General features: G+C 41.4%; 1 protein-coding gene across 2 annotated transcripts in view; it reads right to left on the bottom strand.

Moving 5' to 3' along the window:
• Window positions 1-26,672, bottom strand: part of st3gal3b (ST3 beta-galactoside alpha-2,3-sialyltransferase 3b) — a 50,278-nt gene that overhangs the window by 9,588 nt on the left and 14,018 nt on the right. For both annotated transcript variants that reach the window (XM_061085063.1, XM_061085064.1), the window contains 8 exons: window positions 22,409-22,471; window positions 21,875-21,916; window positions 20,608-20,650; window positions 18,349-18,441; window positions 14,901-14,995; window positions 9,405-9,468; window positions 9,186-9,281; window positions 8,824-9,010 (listed from right to left, as the gene is read on the bottom strand). In XM_061085063.1, the coding sequence (XP_060941046.1) occupies window positions 8,824-9,010; window positions 9,186-9,281; window positions 9,405-9,468; window positions 14,901-14,995; window positions 18,349-18,441; window positions 20,608-20,650; window positions 21,875-21,916; window positions 22,409-22,471 (683 nt within the window). The remainder of the gene's footprint in view (window positions 1-8,823; window positions 9,011-9,185; window positions 9,282-9,404; window positions 9,469-14,900; window positions 14,996-18,348; window positions 18,442-20,607; window positions 20,651-21,874; window positions 21,917-22,408; window positions 22,472-26,672) is intronic.

Here is a 26,672-nt window from a genome sequence, read left to right as displayed (position 1 = left end):
ACAACAGCAAAGACACTGATTTTCCAGTTCCGGTTGAGTAATAGTTTAAAGCAAGGCAAGACTGTGCAAAGCTTTGGCAAATAACCTCCAGGGAACAGGATGTTGCTTCCACTGTGGACTAGTTTGTTTGCCCTAGTTTAGAGAAACAGCAATAAGTTGGAAAATTTGAACATGGACTGAACAGGAAGCCGCAGAGTGGTAGACCTCTTACTCACCAGGCCCTGACACACACATGCTCAAAGGTGAACAGAAGTGTGCAGCTTGAATGGTTGGCAGTGGTCAGAGAGGAAATGGCTGTTTCCCTTCTCCTGCACCAGCTTTATGGTTAAATTGGTCTGGATTATTAGATTTAAGTGTGTGCACAAGGCTGTGTGCTCCAATAAGGCACCTGTGAAAACAACCTTGGAGACTTAATTGTTTGCAAAGCAATGAGATGGACGGTAGAGGGGTCGGCTTCACATAACCAGAAGATAAAGTAGGGCAAACCAATTCTCCTTGTATCGACATTAGTAACGTTTGCATCAAAATTTAGAGCAAATTTTTGACATTAATAAAAGACAAATTATAAAATAAGAAAATGGTAACTTAGGCAAGTTTAAATCAAGATACAGAGAATCAGATGGTGGCACAAATTTGATAATTAATTGCATAGGACGAGGAGGCAATAAGATGATGCATTGAGAACGCCGGCAAAACTTTAAATGAAGAGAAACAATACGAAAAACATGTTAAACGAGTGTTTGACAACGTTTTCTTTGTAGTAGGCATCGTGATTCACGAGTATTCAGGAGCCATGAATAAAGGGTTATATGCGTATAAGGCACAAAATATTTTTAGTGTAAAACATTATGCATTATCATGACAATCTATTGTAGCCTAATTTAAACCGGCTATTGGAATCATTGTTAATCTATGAGTCTAATGTGTGCTAAACTGAGAATTCATACTTTAACCCCCTCCAGAAGATTAATCTTCACACTGCACACTACTGGACCAAGTGGGGTTTAAGAGTTGGTCTGGAGATGAGTCTGTCGCCATAATCGCAGAGGCGCCCTTAGTAAAAGCCTGGTGTTGTCAGGCTACTGACAGATCTTGGCAGTGCTTTCGAGATTATGAGTCAATGAGGAGGAAAAATAGTTCTGATGAATGACACGGCACAAGAAAAGAACTGTCACAACCCTTTGCTTCACATGATGTTTCACAGAACCAGGTACGCAACAGTGACAACTTGTGAAAACTTGTATCTGGATGTGACTGTTGTCCAAGAAAAGGTCCCACACCTCTGAATCATCAGAGCATACAAATCTGACAGCTTGAGAACAAATCCAGACACAGAGATCCTGGTTGAGTGGAATCAAAGTGGACAGTGGAAAATGGATGGGAAGACAAATTTGTACAATTAATCCTAACTTCACTTAATGCCTGAGTGACTGGTTGCTGCCGCATTAGAATACATCAGCTACAGCAGTAACTGAAACATTTGATCCCCTAGGATGGTGGGTTCTATATTTGCGCTTGTGCATGAGTGTAATGTATGAACAGCTCTTCAGCACTGATTTGTCAATAGATGGGAGGTTAAGACGGTACTTCAAATGTATCAGACAATTACCTTAAAAGCACTGCCTCTTAATGTCACGTGTGTAAAACATGCCCACGGCTTTACAAAGGTTAAGTGTATTTGTCTTGTAATTTTGCACCTGTAGGAGAATTCCAGCTACACACAGACCAACACCAAAGTAGCTAAACACCGGATTAGAAGGACAATGTCAGCAGGTGAGGACATGAGCTACTCTAGGCCGAGAGAAGTGACGGATCAAACGGAAGGAAAAAGGGAGAGATTAAGATTCTTCAGAACAACGACCAGTGCCAAAATGGAAAAAGCACGACATATTTAAAATATGTGAAAATGACTACCCAACGCTGTTCCTACGCAACTGTTTTCAAAACACGCAGGCACAACAAAGATGAAAATATACCCCAAGTTGCCATTCATTACACGAAAGTCAAAAAAGCCCAATTAAGAAACGGCGTGGTTTAAAGCCTTTCGTTTATAGTTTTCTGTCAGTTTATGGCTCCTGAGGGACTGAGTGAAATGTGGAGCACTGTGTAGGAGAGCACTAAGAGGGGAAAGAGGAGAATAACTCCAAACCATCTCGTTACAAGATACAGAACATATCTGAAATCAAAATGACCTGCTGTTGAGTGTTGCCCACAACAATCTCATGGCTGGAATGATGCATCCCGGCTTCCTTGATAAGCAGCCATCATATAAATTTGACTATATCTGGGCTCTTCAGTCCCGTAAGTAGCTGTGTGAGGATGTGGTTTGTGCGTTTGATGTTTATAGAGAGGACGACTCGAGGTGGACTGGATTCCGGAAGGTAGACTTTAAGCAATTTAAAAACAAAAACGGCAGCCCCCAAACTGCTAACAATCACAATTAAGTTTGTCTGGAGGTCGTTAGCACTGTGTACATGTCGGACCTTTGAGTTTACAAGTTGCAGTGTCTCACCACATAAGTGCTCCACTGAGGAGGAACCGTTTCGGAAAAAATGTTTGACGGGAAGAGAGGTAGTAGGTGGTAAATGGCTAGGAGCACAGTGGAGGGGATTACGACTATTTTTATATCCACAGAGGTAATATTCCTGACAGCTTTGGTTCATTTTTTCACTTTCAAATCGGAATCCGAACCATTCCCCAGTTTGCTTGTGCTTTGGCTTTTCTTAACGCATACCACGACCTCTGCCCTCAGTCAGCGCTTTCTGTTTTACCCTGAGGTTATCCGCTGTGTGAAACTCTCGTCTCCACAGTCCCATGACGACAAAGGTAGAAACGGTGCCAACCCTTGACGACACTGTGACCCTGAGGACTTACATGTGCAGCCTTGTCTCTGGCTACCAACAGGTGACATGTTGGAAGATCACAGCCATTCCTGCTGGCAGGACCTGCTGGTATCAGACTGTAAAAGAAACAAATTAGTCTTTCTTTTGACAAGTCAGAGTCCTCCTTGAACTTGAATAAATACCGAGTTGCCGAACATCCATCACACGACAACACACTACCAGAGGATCCCCGTGCAGGTCTGAGTGTTAATCATTGCAGGCTCGGTAGTTGACTCATTTTCGAAACACAACACTCATGGTAATCAGTGACATCCGGACACTATGTTAGTCACTTGGTTCATGTTCGGAATCTATGTTTACAGGTATGTAAATGTTTATGAATGCATGTATGCATGCTACTTTGGGCTTCTGCACAGATGTTGGGACTTTAAAAAAAGGACCCATATAGTGGTTACTTCTGTCCAATAGAGCATCTGTGATGGTTACACTAAAGCTTTCTGTCTAAAAAGACATGTCTATAAAGCGATTAAACTCGGTGTACAGAGTTAAACAAAAAGAGGGGTTTCCTAACAATATTCCAGCCAGAAGCTGATTTTAAAATCTCTCAGTGATATGAATCAACAGGCTATATTAGAAGTACCTCGCAGACTTGATTGTTTGGCAAGATGTTTTCAAAAAGATTGGCTTTATAACAATATTTTGAAACTTCTACATAAGAACCCCTGGGTGTATTTCTCTTAAAGAAGGAAAAACTATTTTCTCAAGTTGTCTCCATCCATCATTTATCTCTCTGGCCTCTAGAGAGGTAGGGAAAGCTCCTGTAAACAAACAGAAGAGATAGAACACCGACACTCCACCTTCGAACTCTGTGTTTACCACCGGCTGTATATCCTTCACTGGCTCTGTTTGAAAATATCCCTGCATATACAAACAACTGCGGCTGTGTGTGCATGAACCGCGAATGTGCACTGTGCATCGCGGCAAAAATCGAAACTGGTGTCATAGGAAAAAAGGAAATATCGACAATCGTGGAAATCATGTTTGAGCACATTTGTAAACAGCATGTAATCAGCCAGGCTGCTGCATACGTGGGGTCAGACTTTAAAGAGTGTCTAAGCCAAGTTGTAATCACGTATACCTGCGGTAATGAGGGATTAGGGAAGTTGGAAGTCCTGTGATGCTGCAGCACTCTAATTGCAGATGTAGCAGCGGGCCACACTGATCTAAAATGTGAAACACATTCAGAGAAAGAGGTGTCTGCAAGCTGAGGACGTGATCAAGGTCAAAGTTTCCAATCTGGACTCTGCATGTGAGAGTGAGTGGGAGGCTGTGTGTGTTTGTGAGAGTGTACAAAACACTAAATAACAGATTGGGAAATTGCCTCGCTAATTTGTATTCGCTTCAGCCGTCCAAGACTGTGCTGGAGGCATCTGAAAAGCCAAAATAGCGCAGGACATTGAAGCAGACCACAGAGTCACCAGCGGCTGGACTACAACTGCGTACCACCCACTACCCTTTTCAAGAAGAAGGCAAAGAAAGACACCCGCTTTCATAACCGCAGAAGGATAGTGAAAGGGGTTTTGCATCCCTTGCAGCTGTGAGTGTGCAGGTTGCACAAAGAAATCCGCTGCTCGACCAACAGATATAAAAGCTCCAGCAGGACAGTCGTTCAAAGTTACATTATGTCTCAGTCGGGGACAGACTGAATGGATGGAGCAGAGAGAGGGAAGCTTGCTGCTACTTCCTCTCCCGACAGTATGCAGCTCCACTCTGTGAACCAGTCAGCAGCATTTTATTGATACACAAAATAGTTTTTCGGTTACTAAAGGAGACATTTGTAAAAAACAACAAAAAAAACCTTTATGACTCAAGGTTTTGGGGAACTGTGTCCCCGAGTTCACAGAAGGCACATGTACATACAAACATAAACACCTATTCATGTTTATGTTTCCACTGCATAGGCCAATGTGGGTGGATGTCAGATACAATGAAGCTACGATAACAGTCTTTTAACAGGACTTCAGTTCCTTTCATGTTGTTGCCAAGACTAACGACCCTCTAGTAAACATATCTTTCTCTGGAAACACGAGGCGTCACGGTATGTTACAATAGACATGCAACTTATTTTACTGAGAAAAAGTTTACCTGGGAAGTTTGTGAGTTCTCCTGAAGTGATCTTTTTCAGTAGGTGGGAAGGCAAAATGGCTAAAGAGACTGACGTGCAAAATCACAACCACATTAATGCTTCTGTATCTATCCAGGGGAGTTCAAACTTCCAAATAACACTGAGGAGATATAGAGTAGGTCAAGATCCTCTCAAATGTTTACAGAATTCAACTCTGGCAAATGTCTGGAACATTGGGAAGGACATTTTCCGATGTTTGCCATATTTCAGGTGCAAGGGATTGTCCAGGTTGTATTCGTTCACAACAACAGGACTGCCGCCTGTACAGAGTACGCAGAAGGCTAGAATTAAATGTGTTTTTTTGTTTATCAACACTACCGTTGGCATCTTCAGCCAAAGCTCTCAAATTTATCTTTCAGCGAATGTTTGGCACCTCTTTATCATCTTGAGATAATCTTCCAGTTTTGTGTCCGCTGCATGGTAGGAACGTCTTCAACATGCTTACTCGCTTGCTGTGAGAATTTTCCTTCTGTATTCTCACATGAGCCCACTCGGACATTATCCGAACATTTTACAAGGGCAGCTAGCACGAAACGTTCCAGGAAATGTACTGAGCAACTGACTCCAGACATTTGTGTTCTCACATACAGGCCTTAAGAAGCTCTAGATAAACACAACGGCTAACAACACCAAAATTCTGCACAACCGTGGATGCCAACAAGCCCGGACAAGTAAGGCTGAAATCGATTTTGGGTCTTTTGGAAACTTAGTCCATGCTACTTGAGACCGAGTCAACTTCAGTGCCATAAACTATTAAACTGGAATAAATTGGCACGGACACATTTATATAGGGTGAAATACAGTATTTATATGGTAGTAAATCAACCTCTGAAAATGTATAAAACCAGAGTAAAAACCAAGGACCTTCCAGAGGTCAAACATGGGTCTCTGCACATCTGTCAGTTCTCTTCTTCCATATTACCATCAAGGCTTTAACCAAAAGACAATGGTTTTTTTTTCTTTTTTATCCCTGATTTTTAACCCATGGGAAACATTCTTCCTTCCTCAGCAGATCAAAGAGGGCTGAGTCAGATGCCAGGGGCCAGATCAATTATCCCAGGCAGCCATTTCCACTGTCCTCTCTCTTTGACACACCAGAAAAACCTGGGCCCTATCAAAGGCTGAAGGGGCCATCAGCCAGCCAAGCAAACTATTTTCCTCATTTGACTTTACCTTCCACTGCTCATTTTCTTTTCCTCCGCTATTATCCCTTTACTCTATTTAACTTTATCCTTTCCCATCTATCTTCCCTCTAATCTATCATCCTATAATCCAGCTTCACACCACTACTTCATTCAGCTTGCCCTTTCCATCCCCTACCATAAATGTATCATCCTCTCCGCTTTATTTTTTTATCTGTGTGTTTTCTCACTCCTTTTTATTTTTATTTTTTTTTGGATAAACCTCCACTGCCCTCTGAAAGGCAGACATCTGTGGAGGAAAATAAGCTTTTAGCTCTGAGGTACTTGAAAAGAGGAAAACTTTTTTTTTTTAAAGGGAGTTTAGGTTATCAGCCTGTGTATGCAAGGTTTAGTCCATTTCTACAATCAATGTACAGTATCTCGAATATAACCAACAACATTTTTAAGTATACAATGTTATTTTACAAGGGATTGGAGTACTGTTTAAAAACACAAAAGCTGAATTCCTGAGCGTGTGAAACCTATTTAAAATTCAGATTCTAAAGGCTCTTATATACTTCTACGTATCCGTTTCTCGGAGAGGTCTCAGCGGGGGACAAAGAGTCTTTTTGATTTTTACTTCTCCGACGACTATCCGTCTAAAAACAATTCCCCGCCAAACCCATAGGTGGCGCAACGGAAGACGAGCTCAGAGAAGCCTACCCCATTTGGGAAGAAGAAGTCCACGTGTCTCTGTTGACATGTTAGCTTGCGTCCCACACACTGAACCATGGCAACTAACAGAACTAAATAAAGTGACACCCAGCGTGTCAAGATGCTGATGTAATCGTTTCTTAGCGCAGCGGTTCCCCGGTCTTGTTTCCGAACTGTGTTGCTGATTCCACAGCTTGAGGCTAAATGTAGCTAGAAGCTACCCGGACCTAGCTCCTCTCCAGCTTCCACACACAGTCAGCAGGGACTCCCGACACTAACAACTACTATCCAGTGTTTGCTTCTAACCTGACGGTATTATAGAAACAGTGTCATGATAGAAGTGGAATTAAAGTCGTGACGGCGGGTTCTTGCACTGTTACCACCGTAGTTAGCATGGTGGCTAGCCCGCTAGCTAGCCTAGCCTGCTAGCGCCGTTTTGAAAGCTCGTTATAACCGTCTGTGACCGTGCACACATGCCCTCAGTGCTCTAACGAGCCACCGTCAGCCAGACAACTCCGCTGGCTTAACACACACGTCACATTAATCGTAGAATCATAGTTGTGTTCGTGTTTGTTGCTACATGTAAACAGGAAGTTTGAGGTCCGGAAATACGGAAATGACGTCATACGGAAATGATGTCGTTCGCGGACCAATCACAGCCAAGAGCGGTCCGTCGGGTCTCCAACATGAAGACGGATAGTTAGAAAAATCAGACGTGTACGAAAAGCTGTCGGAGGCGCTCGGAGAGGACGTTTCACGACGGATAGGGTGGTCTTATCTGTCCGTAATAGAAATAACGGAGAGGCATAAATTGGCCTTAAGGCTTTCATTAGAATGACCATATTCTGATATAGTATGTCCAAAGTGATGTATCAAATTAAAATAAGTTAAATATCCTACTGTATTTATTTTGTACATCACATTTTGTATACTATTTACGCTTTATATTTCCTTGTTTATATCTTGCATGTTTACGTGATAATTTTACTGATGTCTCTATTTTGACTGTCCTCTCTGCTGCTGTAACCGTGAATTTCCCCGTTCTGGGAGTATTACAGGATTAACTTATCTCTTCCATTTTATCTTTAATACGCAGTTATTTGCAAGTGCTAAGCAAAGATATAACAATGGTCTGGTCCTTTGAATAGCACTACCTTTCTTTCGAATGACTCTGATGATCTCTTACTTAGCGTCTCATTGTCCTGCAGTTGAATTGACTCCAAAAAAATTCTCAAACTGATACAAGAGACTGAAGTGAATGAAAGTGCTTATGAGAGCAATTTCTATGACAAAGGTTTTAATATGGAGGAACAGGGGGTATTCAAAATTAATACCTTCTGTAATACTTAAAACAGATAAGGGACAACCTGCTCCTGTCATTCAGTTTGACCCCTGTGATTAAGAGGCCAGGTCACATCCTGTCATTTCACTGTTCCAATCATAACATTTCAAAGGACACCCAAAAGATTTGCTAAGTGGAAAATTAATTAATAATTATAAGTGCGGCTAAATCCAAATGTGAATGAACAGGTTAACAGGAGAGCAGCTTACCTTCAGGGAAAATGGCAATGTAGCATTAATGAGAAATCTCTGATCCCGAAACAGAGGAAATAAGTTGTCTAATGGTGTTTGGTTTTTCTCAACTGTCCTTTCCACATTAAGCATTTTAACCATCTGAAACATCCACATTATAAAGTAGAGATTCGTGGTGTCCTCATCAATTTTACTAGAAAGGCTCACATTTCCACAGAAAGGAATGTAGAAAATGTGATCACAGGTTAACCTGAAACTAAAAATAACCCATAACTCAGATATTCAGCCACATTCCAACACTCTGAAGTGAGAAATTCTACTTGCAAGTCTAATTTTGTTGTGCACCAGACTTCTGCTGTGAGTTGCCATCCGGTTATCTTTCAGTGTATTAAATATGTTAAAGGCCTTGATTTTAATATGTTCTTACCAGTTTCTCCTTGAAGACCATCTGTCTGAGCCACTTGAAGTCCAGTGGTTTGAAAGCAGAAAAAACAAAAAGTGAGTCTTTTTCATAGTTTTCAGGTTTCTGGATGGCTCCCTCGGGATAGGTAATCCTGACGGTGGTTTTGGTTCCAACGTCTTTGCCGTAACCACTAACTGGGGCCTCATTCAACCTGCCGACACAAAAAGGACTCAGTGAATGGAATTCATGCCTCAAAGATTCTTTCAGGTTCATGACGCAGAGATTAAAGTATTCAAGATCATACAATTTACACTTAAACACCTATGAATTTAAAAGTTCATCAAGTCATAATCATGGTGTCTTTTGTCTAAAAGGAGTTATCTCACCTCACTACGACATCATAGTCATCGATACGGGAGCCCAAAGACTTGTTGGACAGGATGCCTCCATTACCCACAATGATGCATCTTTTACAGCTGAGACTGGAAGGCAGGAAGGTCATGGGTTAGTAATAAAAATCAATATAATATGTTAAATAATTAATTTCAAGAAAAGATGTTACAAAACAGGACTTCATGCTGATGTAGGTGAGTAGCAGTAATTACCTGTCTAGCTCCTCTCCAAGTCCATAATTTTTCGTGATAGTTAAAATGCTGTCTATGATTCTCTCTGCATCGGAAAAAACAAAGAACCATCATGAGGAGGACATTTAAAAACGTACAATAATTTGTCACTTACACTGCAGTTAAAAAACAGATCGGCACCCAGGACTGCATACCTCCCCAAATGCCCCGTATAAAAGCATATTTGAATTCACTAGATCTGCATTTTTATCTGGATCTGCACCATGTTGTCACAATGTTAAAGTGGAAAAAATAAATCTTGGATCATGCCCTTTGTCCAAATCTGCATAAAAATGGATTGCGTTCTTCCCTGACCCAAAACCCAACGAACAGACAAACCCCAACATCTGATGCTGGCCACTAACACCTGCTTACATCTACTGGTAGTTGGCAACTTGAAATTGTGCAGAAGACCCCCAAATGTAGGGATATTCACTATCCTGACCTATATTTTAAAACGTATGTGAGCGTTTTATGAAGGTTTTTTTTCCTTTACCTGAGCAGTTTGTGTAATACATCTTTGGATAATTGTTTTCCTAACACTGAAAGTAGACGAGTGTCAAATTCTCTCCATTTAAAATACCACATGAGATAATGCGATAATCTGGCAGGAGGTCATTAGTCCGGAAAGCGCTCACTCTTTATGGAACAGAAGTTAAACATCACAGATTAGATGTTCTTTTATAGGGAAAAAGACTTGAGAACTGAGGGAACCGCTCCTTAAGATGATATATAAGCTGCTGAAAGCTCCGACATACCATGAGAGATACGGCAATCTAGGTGGTCTCATGGACAGTTGGAGGAGAGAACACCTCTCTCCGTTTATTCAGCCATAGATAAGGAGTGACCAATCAGCCCTCAGGAGCAGCGGTGATGGGATGAAACGGAGAGGAGTGAATCTTGGAGAAACAGACATACAGGGTTCCGGATGGTATGTGTGTGTATGTAGAAACTCTCCCATAAAAGCACTCAGAGAGGAATGCTGTTTTCAAACAAGCACATTCTCCTGGTTAAGTGGGCGATGTTGAGCTCGTCTCCCTGCGTGGCCAGCACCCCTCGGATCGCAGGGCGAGAAATGTGGATGTTTAGCCATAGCGCACATTCCTGCCATGTTCTACAGGGCATTCTGGTGGAGTCATGCTTCCATTGTTAGATATTACATATATTTCCTCAATCCTCTTGACCATTTTTAGGCCTCTCATACTTGGAATTCACCCATCATAACATCCCAAATGAACAAGATTCCATTTCCGTTGCTACTATCTATGATTAGAGTTACAATTGTAGTAATGCAGGCGCACCACAGAGGGTAAACATGGATAACAGTACTATGCTACCAAGTCTACCTTTCTGGTAATTGTTTCCCACATGAAAACAAAAACAAAAAAAAACAGTCAACCTGCTGTTTAACATGATATAATCACCATATAGCACATAGGCAAAAAAGTAGGGGCAAGAGCAACACCAAGGTAAAAGCGAGAGTAAGGGGAAGAGTGAGAAGAGGAGAGTTTAGACTGGGGCCTCAAAGCTGTTTGTAAGACATATTACAGCCTCATTCACCAGACTAACGACCCTAATGATTAACCCGCTGAGGAGAGGCGAGCAGAGGAACGGCCCATTGTTTGGATGTGGTGTCGATGTCTGGCGTCAAGCATCACCCCGAGCAGCATAAACACAAGAGAGCGGACCACACCTGGATCCAAGCGGGTGAAAAGTGAAAAATCACAATGCGCAGGACTCTCTTGCAGAGGATGACATGGAAGCTAATTGTTGTAAGTACCCGGGGTAAACATTTTAGCAAACTATGTCTCGTGGCAGAGCCGGAGACAAATGGCTCTAGGCAGAGACGTTAGTCCGACGTGTAACCCTTGAAATGACAAAAATCTTAGTGGCAACAAAGACGAACGACGGAAGCGTCGCATAATATGTAAACACAGACACATTGTTGGGAAGAGTGTAGCCTAAACAACATAAAAGATCATGTGATAACAGAGGTATTTGTTGGGCCAGCATTTAAAATTGTCTGCCAGGGTGAAAAACTAATAACTTGAGTGTAATATGAAAACGTGTTCAAGGTTATTGGTCTGCTCTGGGTTCAAATGTTCAAGTTCAATAAGTCTCTGGATGAATCCTGTTTCTTCCAGCCTGTGTAAAGTTGCATAACTGTCTGAGTGCCCTCATTAACTGAGCATGCTGAGAATGAAGCGAGTGATGATTTAATTTATTCGCTTATTAAACTTATACCTCATTCCAACAAATATTTGTCTTAACTTGGGTCAATAAAGGCAAAAGGCGCGAACGGATTTATTATATAAATGTGCATCGGTACTTGTGTATACTTGAAAAGAAGATGAAGCAGGAAATTACCTGTCTAATTTATATGCACATTATAAGTGTGATCACATGATCTCTGGATATGTGAATGAGAGTATATTACTATACAAAGTAAATAAAACACCAGCAGAGTCTGCAATCAGCTAAATTAAAAGTTGAATCAAATCACATAATACAATATATTTTATTATCTTGATTTTATTAGGAATTGGTTTATTATTAGATTATATTTATATTATTTTCAACTTTTGTTGATATGTAATTCACGTTAAATTCAATCAGAAGACTTAAAGACAGACCATGGCAAACATGGGGACGTATTAAAGAAGGCAGAGGGAACTCATGTCTTTTAGCATCATCAAGTCTATTCTTAGTTTCCTTATCTAAAGATAAAATCTCTCAAAATGTGCCAGAGGACTGAGTGAGAATTAGGAAAAAAAGGAAAACAACAACATGCGGACGACGTCAGTAAGTTCACTTTGGACTGCAGAGAAGAGAGAATTTCATTTACAGTGTAGAATTTACCAATTAATACAAAAAAACTAGAAACACATGTTGACCGTTAAGTAGCTGACTGGCATCCAGACAAGAGGCTTTTCTCTGAGACCGAATCAACACAGCTTTACTGTTCTCAGGCCACGGTTCATGTGTTCCAGTAGATACCTCCTGGAAGAATGAAAAAGTAAAAATAAAACTCCCGCCCACCACCACCACCACTCTATGTTCCCAAATTGGAATCCTTTGTGTCGTTCTATTCAAGATACACACGTATCATCTCTCCACATGGGTACCACTAAAAGGGAAACCGTGCAGCCTTCGCAGTCCGTGGAGAAAACAGAAACCAGGTGTAACACTCACAGAGGGAGTGTTCTTTTGATAGCAGCTGAGTCACGGTGTGTATGTATGTGTGTTAGTATGACAGCAGAGAACTTGCCAGGACACAAAGGTAAAACTCAGTGGACCGTCAGCCTCTGGGTCCTGGAAAATATGTGACAGGATGTCACTGAAGGCAGGTTAATGTTATCTCTTCACTTCCCATGCTATTATGTGCTGGTTTGATATCTGAAGGGTGTTAAGGTCAGATAACAAGCAGAGTGGGTGAAGCCTTACAGTTGGAATGTGTGCAGACATGAGTTTCCTGGTCCCAAGACAGAACTCATAAAGCATGTTGGGACAAACTCAGAAGTCAATATATGGATTGTAAATAAATAAATATAAAATATTCTGATTTATAGGCATTTAATGAAAGAGTTTCAGGAGCTAATGATGACGACAGATGTCAAATGTCTTGTTGGTTCCTTGGCTGGGACAAAGTTTGGATTTAGAGAAACAAGTTCTGCCATATATAGTATGTTATTTTCACTGCATTTTGCCAAAATATAAACTTTGAAGATTGCCAATTTTTGGATAGCAGGAATTATATGCGATTACACATGCACCTCCAAATCTTCCTTTCTGAAATATTCTGCGGGAATGATAATGTGTTATTGATGTTCAGGAAGCTGGTGTCAAAGAGCATTGTGAGCTATGAATAAAACTAAATGACCAAGCGTGGACGGTGTAAGATGAGATTAATTAATTGCTTGCATTAAAATAGCAGATGTTTGGGAACTTTGCCAGATGTACTGCTGCACAGTCCATGAATAAACTAGTTGCTATAGTTTTCAAAAACACACCTATCACCTACATATGAGCCAACTGATACCTGTTGATAAGAGTTGGCAGCCCTTCCTTGTAATTTCATCATCTGTATGTAGTGTAATGTTAGCAACGCGGAACAAAACCATGAAAACAAAAACAACCGGCGCAATCAGATGGTTTATTACTTTGAGATACCAGGCTGTGCCTTCAAAAAGTACTCAACCATGTAGCCACTGTCCTGCCTCGACACAGCATCAGAACCCCATAACAATCACTGCACTGAGAACACAGGGTCGTTACTGGCGTTAAAAAGGGACCCTCCACAGATATTACACATAAAGCTTAGTAATCACAACACTACAACACATGAGAAAACAGGAGAATGTCTTCTGTGTCTCTGGATGAAGCTTTGTAATAGGTTATTACCTCCACCAAGGAGGTTGTATTTTCATCCGTCTTTGTTTATTCAACAATAAACCAAACTTATTGAAAGAATATGGCATAGTTCAGGGAAGAACCCATTTCATTTTGGTGCAGATCCAGATCAGGGGAAGATGCTGCCCCCCCCCCCCCCCCCATTTCTTTAATATTGTGATATAGGGTGATTTGAAATTTTCACAGAACTATCCATGCAAATTCCATGGTGGTGCAGTGGTTCACTATGGTCTCACATCAAGACAGTTATGGCATTACATCTTTCTGTGTGGAGTTTGCATGTTCCCCCCGTGTATCTCACCTAGAATCGGCTCTAGCCCCCCCATTAACCTTAAAGGATAAGCCATATAGATAATGGGTGAATGGAGTTTATAACCAACCCAGTTGTCATTTTCCAGCTGTCATGTGCTCTGCTTGTTACACAGAGCTGATCTGCTAGTGCATAACATGAAACGGTTTCTGAGAAGTGTTCTGTCTTGCCACCTGGCAAATCCACCATTATAATAGAAATCTGCCAAGATGCAAGCACACCTGGCTTTTAAAAAGAATGGAAGATGCCACTCTAACTGTTATATTACACATAGCACCCAAGGCACACCCATGATTAAGAGAGTAAGTACAACCTTTTAAAACATGTGCCCGGTGTAGCAACCTTTTTTCCTCTCCCACTAAACTAGCTAAATTAGATTTGGACACACCACACAAGGACTTGTGCCAGGCACTTTAGACCATGCACTTAGATCATTTAAATAGAGCCCAAGGTGTGGAATTGGAGTAAAATAGGTAGTTTGGAGGCAGGAGGTCTAAGAAAAGATACAAGGGAATTGTATTAAGGGAAATGTAGTAATCAGTGGCCCTGGAGCTTCATCTATATTTAGCACCAAAAGTCAGGGCATCTGTGCTCCTGCTGATGAATTAAACCTTTTTTTGTGGCTTGTTGTGAATCCTCTGTATAAACGGTTGGCACACTCCTTTAATGCAAGCATGTATACTCAATCAAAAAGTTGTAATCAAAGCTGTTGTGTTTTTATAGACAAAAGGGTAAGTGACATAATGAGTATTTCTTACCTTGCGTTTTAAAGCCAAATGGGGGTAAGTAACTGCCGACTTTTGCAAGACGTTTGAAGTTCCGATCAAGAAACATGGGCGCTGATTTCATGAACCTGCAAGGGAGAGAACAGAAGGAAAGAAGGTGAGGTAGAGAAAAGGTTCATCAGCAGGGAAAGAACATCATATTGTAATATTAACTTTCCATTATAGATTGGTCATTAAGAACTATTCATCTTTTTGTGATTTCCCCCACCACACCTTTTGTCCTCTTCACAAACTCTTTGTATTCCCGTAAAATCTTCTCCACTTGTGACTACAGTGTTAATGTCCTGGGCAAGATTTAAGCCACAAAGAGATAAGAACAAAATTCACTTGTTCCGCTGTCATTATTCTAATAGCTTTCAAAGCTCCTGTGCCCCCGGAGAGTTTCCCAAAACAAGCACATTGGCATGGTAGATAAAAACTAAGAAGGCAATACAAGCTGAGAGGCAGGGAGAGACACAACAGGCAGCTGCAGTGTATAACCCCATCGACACAAACTCTCCAGCACAGTCTAAATCACAGCTGACACACAGTTTGGATAGAGACAACATACTCCTGCCAGAATGCTACTCCTCAAACGATCTTCGGCAAGACTGTTTCTAGAAACTAAATGAGGAGGAAGAAGAACTGTCTCAGAGGCTTGAGCCTGAAATACAAAAGGTCAGAATTCGCCCAAGATGGAGAACACAGCTTCAAATTAAATCAAGCGAGAAGCCAGTCATCCTGCAATATTAAAACAAATTTAGCCCTATCTTCAAAATACACCTGTGATCAATGATTGAAATGCCCCATGAACTGCTGCTTCTAGCATCACCTCTTCCTCATCCTGTGTCTGTACCAGTGTGTGTGCGTGCTCTTTGATTAATTGCTGCACTAAAATCAAAAGAAGCCATTTCCTCTTGGTCACGCCTGCGACCCGAGTGCTGGGCTACGTGTCACCTCTGCGAGTGTGGCTGCAGGATGGATGTGTGTTTTCATGACCCGCTGTCAGGCCTGGGAGTGGAAGGCATTGTCTCTTTTCTGACTTAGACATTCATAGATCATCTTTGATATACTTCTACAACTTGGATGAAAGAACTAAATGAACTTTCAGGACAGAAAAAACAATGATAGGCAGGGATCGATAGAAATGGTGTGTCTTATTGTGCTTGTACGGTTGCATTTACTGGAACGAACCCAAATGAGAACAAGACTAGTTCATCTTGCTGAAGGGCTGATGGTTGGCTGCACAAAACACATCAATGGTTTTTCATTCTCATCAACCTTGAAGTATGTCTGCGACACCATGTACTCGTGAGAAAAAGAGATTTTAAATTCTGGATTCAACGTACCGCTGCCGTTGGTTCACAAGGACTATGTGGAGATTTGAGGCACAGTGACCAAACATGGATGACATTATTGTGAGGCCCTCCGGACAACCTCTTCCAAGCACCCTAATAAGTCTTTGATCCCCTCATTATCCCCCCAGCTTTACAGCAGCAGAGCAGAGACTCAAGCGGAGAAGTATGTATGGCTCTCTGGTCTCCTCATATCACCTGACACACACACACACACACACACACACGCACACACTCACCCAAACACACATCAATCCTGCCAAAACAAATGGAGATTCATTAAAGCCAAGACTGAGGCTGTGAGGGGCTATAAATAACACAGGATCACTGAACCCTGACCGACAGTCAGTCACTGACATCCTGATAAAGTAGAGAGACAGGGGGCTGCTTGTTGTTAAATAAAAAGTGAGGGCTCCCAAAACAGCCAACAGGCAGGGATGCATTGTGCTCGCTTCCTTTGCCGGACCCATCTCTCACTGGCAATATTTTTATAACCGTGCTGCTTCAAGTTCACTGTCAAGACGTGATTTAGGGCTCCAATGCAAACAGTTTTGGGTAAAGCAGAGGGGAGGTGTGGAAAATAAATTGGACTCCAAGGGGGCAGGGGGCTTCGGAGAAGGCGAACACGGAGGAAGCAGGAGATGATTAGAGGGGGGGGGGGCTACAGGACCTCACTGCGAGAGGTTAAGTAGGTTTTCTCTAACAGCTGAACTGTAGACCACTCCTATTTAGATAAACTGCTAACAGGAACATTTCCACAGATTTGTGTTTGCCTAGTAAAAATAAAAAGTGGGTTGAGATGACAAAAAACAAGTTGTTAATTGTTTGACTCCTCGCAAATAGGACACAATTAATCACAATTTGGCCATTCTGCATGGCTGTGTACATTTTAACACACACTCGTGCATACAAATACATACATGTGCACGACGTGGAGCAGTGTGCGGCATTAATTGTCCTCATTGACCTGCGCGTGACTGAGTTGAAGGTGGTAGTAATCACAAGGATCCCATTGGGGGTTCGGTGTTGTACAGAACTTTGATCCGACACGTGCGGCTGATTAGAGGAAGTTGTTATGAGGGAGGACATTGTTAACATGTAGCCTCTCAGATATAGGGAGAGGGCAGTTCTACGAAATGCTGCTTTGTCTGTCTCTTTATGCAGCGCTGCAATTTACCGCCAAAAGTGCTGCTTATGTTTGTGTGTAGGAAAACATGCACAATCAAGTCCTTCCATACTGTGCATCACATATGGGTGTTGAGGTGAACATTATAATTTATGTGAAACTTTGTTCTCATCAAATGCTTCGGACTGCATCTTAAGTCAAGAGATAAATCAGGTTCAATATTGGAAATTGTAATTTCCCAAGTAACTAGGTCAAGAGCTGCATTGAAGTCCAAGTGGCTATTGTTCAGCAATGCGGGAAATTGCCCCTCTATTAGCTTAGCTCCAAGAGTGCTAATGGGACAATGTCCTATAGATGCAGAAATGGGCCGCAAATGGAGGCATGGAGGAAAATCAAAAGAGTCGATGACATCAGAGAGGGCCGTGGAGGACTGTGTTAATTGTGTGGGCCGGGTACGAGAAAACTCATGATGAGTCAGGACAGGAAGTTGGTCGGTGCTGTTCATAGAGGACGCCTCTTGCGCTCTAGGATATGACAGAGGAAAGATGTGAGACCTTGTACTCAAGCGACAAAGGTTCCTTTGTGAGATGGGGGGGGGGGGGATCACAAGGACACAGTTGAGTTTTTGTAGTGGAGGAGAAGATGATAGAAACATGACGGAAACTGGGAAAGATTGTACAGGAATGTGGGGGCTTCTCGGCTTCTGACTCAAAACCCCTGAAGGCCCAGTTGGCTTGAGAAATGACATCAGGCATCTTGGTATGAGTAAAAGTTTCAGCTTTTCTCGTCCTGACATGCAAATAAAATGATTTGTTTGTGCAGGTCCTGGTTGTGTATGTGAAGTTCTTATATTTCAAAAAGGAGTCTAGGTTTAGCGAATGTACACTTGTGGACAATCAATGCATTTCCACCCCATTTATCTGAGATGTGAGAGTGTGAAAGAGCAGGCGATCCTCCTTACTTAGGATAGATGGTGGTCATCTTGGCTGCTGCGTATCCTGGCTTGCACACTCCTTCGCTGAGGTTACCAAACTTGTACGTCAAATCCAGGGGCCTGCACAGAACAGCACAGAGAGAGAGAGAAATTAATCAGATGCATCATGATTAACTGATTATCAATCAAACTGACATATTTCAAAGCCACAAACGCTGAGTTTGTCAAACAATCCGCTTATGGAGATAGGGAAACGGGTTGCTGAGGAAGTTGGAGAACTCAGCAACAGCTCAGAATATCACCTGTGTGTGGCGAGACAAAGCAGAGAGGCCTTGTTCAAATAATCACACTGGCAGTGCTTTAACTCGAACCTCCCGATTACTAGTGTGATCATTAATAACCTGCTGAATGCCATGGATCTAGTTCAAATAAACAGGGAGAAGGGAGAGAGGCCCTGTCTTTGCACTATGTGAGGCCCAAAACCAAAGATGGCACATGAACAAGCTTGACTGGGGCCTACTCGTGCACAGTTTGAAGTGGTACATGGCCTGCATTGATGTTGCTCCTCGACCAATATAAGCTCTTCAAACTGCAGGTCACAGTCATACAGCACTTCACTAAAGCCGTTTTCAGACATGAACCCTGGAAAACGTGACTGGATTCTTCTCTACAGGTTGCCTTCCACATATGAAGAACATCAGATGCCTTTACAAATGCAGCAAATTCTCGTGAGTGTACAGGCGAGTGGTGGCACAGAATGCAGGAGGCAGGATGCAATATATAAATTCTGCTGGAGGGATCCCGTGCTTGTGCTTCCAACACATCAACACCGTCTTTGGCCCGTATCACCAAAACCTGTCAAATCGCGTTTTAACATGGTGGCAATTTCTTCTGCATCTTCTATTTGTAAGACAACTCTGTTTTATCCCAAGACAATTGTATTCTTTGTGTCTTTTTTTTATCCGTTGCATTAGAAACATAATCAACATGCCCCCTGGCTCACAAAAAAATCCTCCAAGGAATTTCCTGGTGTGTTCTCACACGCGCTCAATTAGAAATTAACTGGACATTTACCAAGTTTTTACTTGGGGGGGGGGGGGGGGGGGGCTGACAGGAGAATGTCGGGAGCAACTGACTCAGAAAGCAGCTTAACGCACACAAACACACTTGTACTTTTATCTTAGTGAGGAAACTCATTAGCAGATTGCTATCCCTAGCCCCTAACCTTAACCCTCACAACTAAATCCCTCACCCTTACTTAAAACTAATTCTAACCATAATACTTAAAGTAAGTTGAAAGTGGGTCAGAAAGTGAGAACCGCCCCAAAATGTCCTCACTCCGTAGGTTATAAGCTCAAAATGGTCCTCACAAAGATATCTGTACAAGTACACACACACATGGGCCAGTTTGCTGTTCCTATGCTAATTGGAGGAGCTGGGAATGGAACTATGACCTCTTGATGAGTGAACCACCCTCTGTACCTCCTCTCCCATAGCCACATTTCAATCCTGCCAATGGTTTTCTGGTTTCAAGGTGGTAAACAGTTTGGTGAGAAAGAAATATATGGGGCCCATTTATATCAGTCAGTCACAAAACGAATTACTGGATTTAAGATGAATTGTATGCATGTGCAGTAATGGTGTAATTAATGACACTGTAGACCTGTAAGGAGCTCTATTAGATAAACTCAACCCATGTGAAAACCACCATAAGTGTGTAGTGACATAGTGCTTACAGTGTGTGTGCAGAGTGTGGACAGACATGCCCTCCGAGAGCCGGGGCGGTGATGGCAGCGTATGATTATTAAGAGTGTCAAACCAATTCAGGGAATTATACACATATCAAGAGACACGCTTACACAATGACGGCTACACAATGACTCAAGGTAGCATGTCCTTACTCTGATAAACAACAGCCGCTCTGGGAAAGAACTACACCAACTAAATCACAATTCAAACTAATTTCGACATATATTACTCAGACCACCAATCGCATTTGAGCATTTGTCACCCGGCTATGGTTAGGACTCCAATGAGATGCTGCATGTGTTTATCAAAAAAAACACTGAAGGTTTACATTTTCATATTTCATGTTTTCCCATTGATCAACCTGAAATTGTATAAAATAAGTGTTTAGCTGTAAAACATATGTTAACTAATGGGAGTTCAACTGGGGATTCAGCTGGTCAATATATAACAAGTATCCCACACAGTACAGGACCGAGAATCGCAAAATGTTTTAAATTAAGCAGAAGATGTGTTTACTAGAAAATAATATATACTCACAATTTTGTGTCCAGCTGCAGCAGAAAGCCCTGCTTATCATACACTGGAGAAGAAAGCAGACACAGAAACACACAGTTAACACACACGTCTAAAAAGGAAGTACGTCGAGAAACAAATGGCACCTTTAGGGTGGAACACTTGATGTAGTTCATGAGCACGGGTCATCCAGGCTACGCAACTATCAGCTCATTGGCTGTAGTTAACAAATCTGTGCATCTTTCACAGAGAAAACAATGTCAAAAGTAAAAGCATTAGAAGTTATGACAAACAAGACGAGCGGAGGTTAGGGAGAAGCCAGCCAAAACAATCTGTTGAGTTTAAAATAAAGTTAGAAAAGAAGTTAAAGAGATCACCTATGGTCAACCAAAGGGGCAGCCAATAGGTGCCTGGTGAAGCACTGAGGTACAAGACAGAGAAGCACAGAAAACTAGGAGATAAATATTGAAATGTTCAATTACATAATTTAAGCATCTGCAGCAGTCTTTACAATGATGCATACATTGTCAAAAAAAAACGCTTAACAAGTACTATTATATTAATTTCCGTCTATAAACTGCTGTAATAGCATTAGTATGACTAGGTTTAACATGAGTATTAGTTGAAAGTAGGAATAGACCCGGTATTACTCCTGTGGTTGCGGATCTCGTCTTCACAGATAAGCTGGAGGAGAAAGATAAAGAAAAAAGGACAATGGGAATGCATGAAGGCTGGTTAGGGAGGGATCCAAGCACTGCCCTGGATGACGGGGACTTTGCCATAGCAGCCAAGATGAGCGAGTGGGTGACTGCGTGTGTGCATGCGAGTGTGTGTGTGCATTATGTGTCTGTTGAGAAGCATAAGGCAGCCAGAGGGGGGCTGAATCAAGGAAAACAGCGTAGGAAAAATTAAAGGGGCTGCGGTCCTTACAGTAAGAAAGATTTCGGCCTTTGGAACCTTACAGAATTATCGCATCAAAACTCCTGCAAACTGCTTCACGTGCCAAAGATTTGTTACTGAGCTGAGACAACAGAGGGCAGTGGTGCATCACACACTGCAGCATCAAAAGGAGGACGATGACTGAGCAAAAGATCGACCCCTCACTCGTTGTCATATTCAGCATTTGATGAATTTACTCAGCTTTCCATGTTAGAAAAGTATGAGAATGCCACCCCATTCCAAATGTGGCAGCTGAAGTAGTGCAGGGTTTTAAAACACTGTAATTTTCTTTCGAATGGCAGAGGGACAACAAAGATGAGAAAGAGTTAGGTTGGTGGGGCTGCCGATGTACCTGAGCCTACTATTCGTCCCACGCTGATGTCTGGTTCCACCTCTGCAACACAAAAGCGCCAGTTAGCACGGTTTGAGGTCCGTCTGTTATGGCAGCACCAGTCGAGTTGAGAATTAAGCCAACCGCAAATGTGAGATATTACGGAGCAAGAAGAGGACGAGGAGGTGCAGAGGTTAGTAGCTTAATCCTAGTAGGTTGAATTATAATGCTGCCACCCAATCTTTATTCAAAGATGAAAAGCCCAATGAAGTGGAAAATTAACTGCAGAAAGCCCCCGTTGTGATTTTGCGATTATTATGGTGGTCCACCGAGTGACCCACAAGGATTAAATGAGTGACTGAGCACAAACATTTTGTAAAATTAAACAAAGATACAAATGATGATAGGCAGGTGAAAGTGGAAAAATGGGAAAGCGTTCATTGTTGAGTTAGCAGGGATTGTAATTCCATAGGACAAAATATCTCAGCAGCCCAGTTTAAATCACCCTCTTCAAAGAAGTCAACCAGTGCATGAAGGCAGTCTCATTGCCTCTACCTGTAATTCTTTTCACTTCAGCCCCTTTAGTCAGGGCTACAGTTGTCTCTTCTGCATCATAGTCTGTAAACAAAAGGGGGTTAAGACACTGAAGTAAGATTGTCATCAGTATAGAAGATTGGAAGCCACTATTAATGATAACCATACAACTATTAAACAACACCAAGTACTCAGAATATAACAAATTCAATAAACGTTTTCAACATAGCTTCAGCAAAACACAGACAGTGGCTGTGCACAAAAACAGATGCATACAAACAGCAGGCGCACACACAAACAAAAAAAGCCAAAAGTAACGATATATCATATCAGAATATGATTAGAGTTGTGTTTGTTATGCTCAGACATTAAACTGCTGTCCATTCCCTTTTCAATTATTATAATTTATTTGCCTAAAAAGATATGACAAAGGACCTTCAATTAATGTTTTTCGCTTCAAACAATAAACTAAATAGATTTGAATAGAATTCTATCGGTCCCATCACAATAAATCAGAGGACAGCTGCACTGTCACTTCCCAAATACCAACAAATGTGTATGACGAAACCACTGAGCCCTCTTCAAAACAGATCAAGGATGAAAAGTTCTCTTAAAAAATTTTTTAAATAAAGATTCCATTAATGCGAACACAGTCTCTCCATGTGAGGGTTTCAGGCAGATCCTAATTCCCCAGTCACAGTAAACCTGCCTCAGGTAATTCTGTGAAGACGCATATCTACAGTTCAAAGACAAGGGAAAGCAATGACAAATTCTTAAACCAAGCAGAAGATATTCACAGTAGCACACTCTCCTTGAGCCCTTGCTGACTTTACTGCTAAAGAAGAACTGAAAATGACAGGAGGAAGGATTATACATCCTTATAGATTGTTTTGATCATAAGTATTAAAAACAATTCCCATGAAGCTATTTTGTAAAAATTACATACTCAGAATCGGTGACTACTTTTACATGGACACCAATATTCATTGACCTTGTTCTTTGTTCTGAATGAAACACATGTTAACTTGAGTTTCAAATGCAATATTTCTTTCCTATGCCAGTTTACATGTTAAAGTCTGATTATGACTCACATCAGCATTGTGTACTTGTTGTTTACGACTGAACCCATGAGCATGCATCATCAAGTAGTCGGTAACTGATGTGTGTCAATGCCACAAAATGTTGAGAAAACTCATACAGATGTCTAAGTAATGCGATTAAGGTCAGAACCTACACATGTCTTAATTTGATTATTACTTATTCTGAGTGTGATATTATTCAGACTATGGATCGATCAATCAGGCTAACATCAGAATATTGGTGTCCATGTATATACACATCTCTTCTTAGTAAACAGGATTTATCATTTACTCATAATAAAAATATGTCATGAACCACTTCATGAAAAAAAGCTATAAGCAGCTTGGGTTGTGACACACATTCTGTTATCAACCAGTAGGTGTTCATTTCAAGTGTTATTTAACACGCTGAGGTGGTGGTGTTCCTGTTACGAGCACCAGAGTTAATTATAAAAGGGCTATGCTAATGTATGGCCACCTGTTATCAAGTGACAGTAAATTAGAATATCCCAATCTATAAGTAAAATCCATTTGCTGATGAGACCATGAATTGTAGTTATAAGTTCTAATAAGTGAACCTTTTAAATTTGTTTTATTTTGGAGCCATTCCTGTTGTCTTGACTCTTTATCACTAACAAACATCAGATTATTATTATTAGTTATTTCTACTAATGTGTTCTTCTGATTTCTGTTAAGACAATTAAACAGTTATAAAATAGAGATTTGATTGCATCCCATAAATGCTTCAATTATTCCTGCCCTGCTGCACTGGGAAAAGTCGATGAAATCAGATCAAAAGTTTTACTCCAAAAAAAAAAATACAGCTCAATAGCTGTATTGGAATTGAATACATTGAAACTAAAAGGGATGATATAAAGTTTGCTTCATCAATAACCAGATCGTGTTTGTCATTTTTTTTTTTTAGAATTGAAGGAGACTTAAAAAAAAGAAGAAATAAAAACAATAATACAACCAGAGAAGTGGCAGGTAATCGCATTAACTGAGAACTCTACTGGAGTTCTCTACAACTTTAAAAACATAAAAGGTGGAAAAAAGAAGACCGTTGAAAGAACCCGAGCCCCTCATCACTCGAGCCCTACAAGGTTCAAATATCCACTCCAGCTGACAAAAGAACGACAACTGTCACATGAAACTGCTGTGAAACTGACACTCAGGGTGGCAAGGCAGTGTCAAACACCAAGTGTGACACAGATGGCCACAGGACAGCCTCTGGTTAAACAACAGACAAAAAAAAACACAAATTAAAAGACAAGCTGGGGCAGCGAATTCAGCCCTGATCAGATCAAGACTTCAGGCGTTGTACCATAGGGGTTTTCTCTGTCACAGAAAGAGGCTTCTTCCACCTACAACAAATCCAGTAACTTGCTATCAGAAAGTGACGAGACAGATTGCATCTATGGGTAAAGGCTTCTTGCCAAAATCTAACCCAATCATAGGCAGGGTAGGCCCAGGCCTTCAAACACCTCGTTGAGAAAACAAAATATAACTCCAGAAAACCACTGAGGCTCTAACCCTGACCAATGCAGAAGGGGGGCAGGGTTTGATCTAAACTGGTAAGAGGGGAAAAAATGATAGAGGCTGTCACACCGAGGCTAGTTAGCATGCTAACTTGCGAAGAAGAATAGAAAATGTGACACGGAAACAAGACCACAGATCACATTGATGTTCATCTTGTTTGGTAAAAAAAATAAAAAATAAAGTGTTATGCTTAACTCATGATCAGGAAACGGGTCTTAATGCCAACATTGGCGTATCACAAAAACGTAAATACAGCCACTTTAAACCAGTCTGAATTAATCATAGGACTGGAGTTAAAGAAGAACTTGTGGTGACCAGCTGGTGGATACAGCAGCTGGTTAAACCCAGCTCCCGTCACATCCCATGTTTACAAGCACAACACACACATTTTCCACAGGTCAGCTTATCATGACAAGGGCTCGTTGACAACACCATTAACACGTGATTAAAGACTCTGTCCTAATATGGCTCATCATTCAACCAGTAGGAAGATAATTCCACCAACAGAACTACAGGCGTACTCATGATGATGTATATGGTGAGCAGGGTGTAAGCCTCTATATGATCCATTGAGCAGTGACTTATTCTCGAGCACTATAAATCAAGAATGAGGAAAAGAGATTATCCAGATTTGATCCCATCACAGAAACGGCGTAGTTTAGCTGACCAGGGGCGGAGGGCAGGAGAGACTGTCCACATGCTCATCTTTCCACTTTGACCCTCTTAAAGCCAAACATCTGGCACCACTGTACTGCAGAAAGCCAATATTTCTCACTGCAATCAAAGCTGCTCTCCTTTCTGCGCCGCTGAACCGTGGGCTGGCCGGGGAGAAAACACGGCACATTCTTTTGGCTCTCTTCACATCAAAGGGTATCATGCGGTTATTAAAATAAACTGATAGCAAAGCATTTCAATCCGATGACAGTACAATGTTGAAAGCATTTCACCCCCCTTCTTTAGAAATGTGAGCACGAACGCTGACTTTAGAGAAGTATTGCAACAGAAACACTCTTGTCATAAACTGCTGTGTCATGGAACACAGCCAAGGTCTTTTTGTTGATCAGGGGTTCTGTCAGTTAAAAACACAAAAAGGGGACTTTCTTTTGAAGAAAACCATTTCCCAGTAATGGAGGGGACACCAGAAAATTAAGTAAGTCACATACAGTATTCAAACTGTGTACTCTAATATTTCTGTTTTGGGGCAGTTTGTTACAGACATTAAAATTGGACAGTATTATGAATAGTTTGTCACACAATGTGCATGGCCGAACAAAGTCAAGTACAATACAGACAGTTTGAAACACTTAAGTTGACAGAGATTTATGAACACTGACTCAGAGCCTACATGTCAAGAGACCACAAACAGGCATGGGTGGGTTAAAAGTATGGAGGTCATGTGTAGGAATTAGGTTGTAGTGCTTGGAGAAGCTGGAAATAAATAAGTATTAGTTGACACTGGACATGGTTCATCACATACATGTAAAGGTTTTTCTTTTCTGGATGATCAGCCCTGTCCTTATGTCGCAGAAGTTTACACTGGTCAGTCATGAATTGTGTTATTTTGCTGTACACTGTTTTTCGCCATGACTTACACAGGGGTGAGGTAGATGTCTGAATGGAGTTTACAACCAACATTCGTGGTAACCCAGCCGAAGCACTGTCAGTTG

Source organism: Limanda limanda, chromosome 13 (assembly GCF_963576545.1).
Source record: "Limanda limanda chromosome 13, fLimLim1.1, whole genome shotgun sequence".
In the NCBI taxonomy this organism is placed as follows: domain Eukaryota; kingdom Metazoa; phylum Chordata; class Actinopteri; order Pleuronectiformes; family Pleuronectidae; genus Limanda; species Limanda limanda.
The sequence above is the reverse complement of the archived record's forward strand: the minus strand, read 5'-3'. Positions and strand labels throughout refer to the sequence as shown.